Here is a 2249-nt window from a genome sequence, read left to right as displayed (position 1 = left end):
TTTTTTTTTTTTTTTTTTCTGTCTACCTTAAACTCGACTTGCCATCTGTGCCCCCGTCATCAAATCAGTGAAATGTTGCTTCAGAGATGGCGAAGCCCGTGCAACCAGCGGTTCTGCCCGAAAACGGGCGAGGCGAGCTGCCCGATGAACGGGACAATGAAATCGTCATCGAGCTGGATCGAGAAAATCAGTACGGTCGTACGCAGCCACGAGCTAACGAGCCTCAAGGTAATCATTTGCGCAATATCCAGATGGTCCACCCACATCTCATGTCACCGACACATTTTTTTTTTTTTTCCTCCCTCCGTTTCTTTTGTTCATTAGTCTCTCGATCACACGTTTCCATTTTCCCCCTCCCCACACGCTTTCAATCATCCGATAGGTATACAGGATATCCTAGTAATAATTTTTCCTGACCAAACTTTCTTTTATGCGCGTTCTATATGGCTATAAATGAGATTAAAAATTGTTGTGTAAACGTTGCAGATCGTTTGAAGCGTTATTAAAAAGTTGTAATGAACGATGCTTCGTCCCCCGGTATCGTTAGATCTGACGTTAACAGAATTTGTTGTACAACGTTTCTTTCGAGAGGATGATGTATAACCGGTATCCAAATGGCGAGTAATATCGCGATAGGAAAAGTTGGTGATCGATTAAGATAGAATAAAATCGTGTAGAAAGAGTTATGATACAATCTCTTTATAGATGTTATAATGGAAAGTGTGAATATAAATTTATTGCTTTTGTGTAATTATAAATATGTATAAACGTGTATTTATTTTTCTTGTATAAGAAATAAGTGTAATACGAATCATGCATATTTTTAATAGAAAAAAAAAGCTCCAAACGATCTACAATTTTCTCTTGTCTATAACCATTATTAAAATACATCGATCAGGAAACGTCAAAACTATCCTGTATACCAACTCAACCACGATCACCAATTCCATTCTGTGCGAACAATTCGAGCTGGTTCAATCATTCGCGTCACACTGTTGCGGCTCTCCTCGTGTATATGTATCTGTTTCACGTATACAGTGTGTCCTAACTTTGTGCACCGTACTCACCCTGTTGTCTGTAACTAGTTGCACCGACCGGCCTGCCACCTGGTTTTTTTTTTATTAAGATGTACAGCCAAAACAGAAGGGAAAGAAAACGTGTGAAAAGAGTATGGGGAGAACGGGACTCGAACCATGAAATTGCTCTTCTGCCGAGGAGGGAATTGCTACTCTGGCTGTGCAACACCCTCCGGCTGGCGATCCAGTTTCGTGATTCGATTTCTTCGTGTCGAATGTAACGGTGAACCCAACGTTCGAAGAAGCTGTTCGAAGAGGCGGGAATAGGATTGATCGGCCATTCACGTACGTTAGATAGAATCGCGTCTTTCGACCGTGGCTCGGCCATTTTACGAGGGATCGTAATCAGAGAGATCGTTCCGGCGCGCTTTGACGTTGTCAAAAGCGAAATTTACGGATATCATCCTGATATGTAATATATCGATTGATTCGCTAATTGTACGCTAATTGCGTGATTTTCATCGATGAGCTGATAAAGGGATGAAGGCGATCGCTCCTTCGTTGCTAATTTGATGCGAGATGATGAGGGATCGAAAGGCTTGTACGCTTGTCGAGCGTTCTATGGGAGATTTGTAACTGTTTGGTATAATTAGAGGAGAGATGGATCTGTGGAATGGAATGAACCATCGTACGAGGCTTCGTTCGCGAGGGAATGATTTTCGAACATTGATTGAACATGGAAAAGATAAAACTGCAAAGAAAGAATATTTGGCGATATTTTGTTTTTACTTATGATTCTATGATTAAAAGAATATACTCAAAATTATAATAATTTTAATTTTTCAAGAAAAATCATTTAAGATTGCAAGATTTCACTTTATATATTAATTTAACAATTTTATAATTCAAATAAAAATTTATTATAGATTCATATACCCCGAAACGAAGCCACGCACAGAAACTTCATATTTTAAATTCTCTCGTTTCATCGTCTCCAGAATCCAAGAGTTACCATGAGTTACGAAAAAAAAAGAAAAGCCCATACAACCTCGTACACCGTACAATCGCGTCCCTTTCTCGGCAAATCTGTTTCCTCTCCCTTTCCTCCTCCCTACTATTTCCTCGAAGAAAAATCCCGTGGCCAAGATGAAGAAGCAAATACACACACCTTGTCTCCGCCCGATCACTGATTCAACTTTTATTGCAGACGTGATCGCGACACCGGTGGTGTAC

At 40.1% G+C, this 2249-nt stretch overlaps 1 protein-coding gene across 1 annotated transcript in view; it reads left to right on the top strand.

Annotated features, from left to right (window-relative positions):
- The window catches only part of LOC102672357 (semaphorin-1A-like), a 42137-nt gene that overhangs the window by 39388 nt on the left and 500 nt on the right, over positions 1–2249 (top strand). Inside the window, exons 8-9 of the mRNA XM_006621767.2 lie at positions 85–228; positions 2224–2243. Of these exons, the coding sequence (XP_006621830.1) occupies positions 85–228; positions 2224–2243 (164 nt within the window). The remainder of the gene's footprint in view (positions 1–84; positions 229–2223; positions 2244–2249) is intronic.

The sequence above is a fragment of the Apis dorsata genome, unplaced genomic scaffold (assembly GCF_000469605.1).
Source record: "Apis dorsata unplaced genomic scaffold, Apis dorsata 1.3 scaffold_636, whole genome shotgun sequence".
NCBI lineage: Eukaryota > Metazoa > Arthropoda > Insecta > Hymenoptera > Apidae > Apis > Apis dorsata.
The sequence above is the reverse complement of the archived record's forward strand: the minus strand, read 5'-3'. Positions and strand labels throughout refer to the sequence as shown.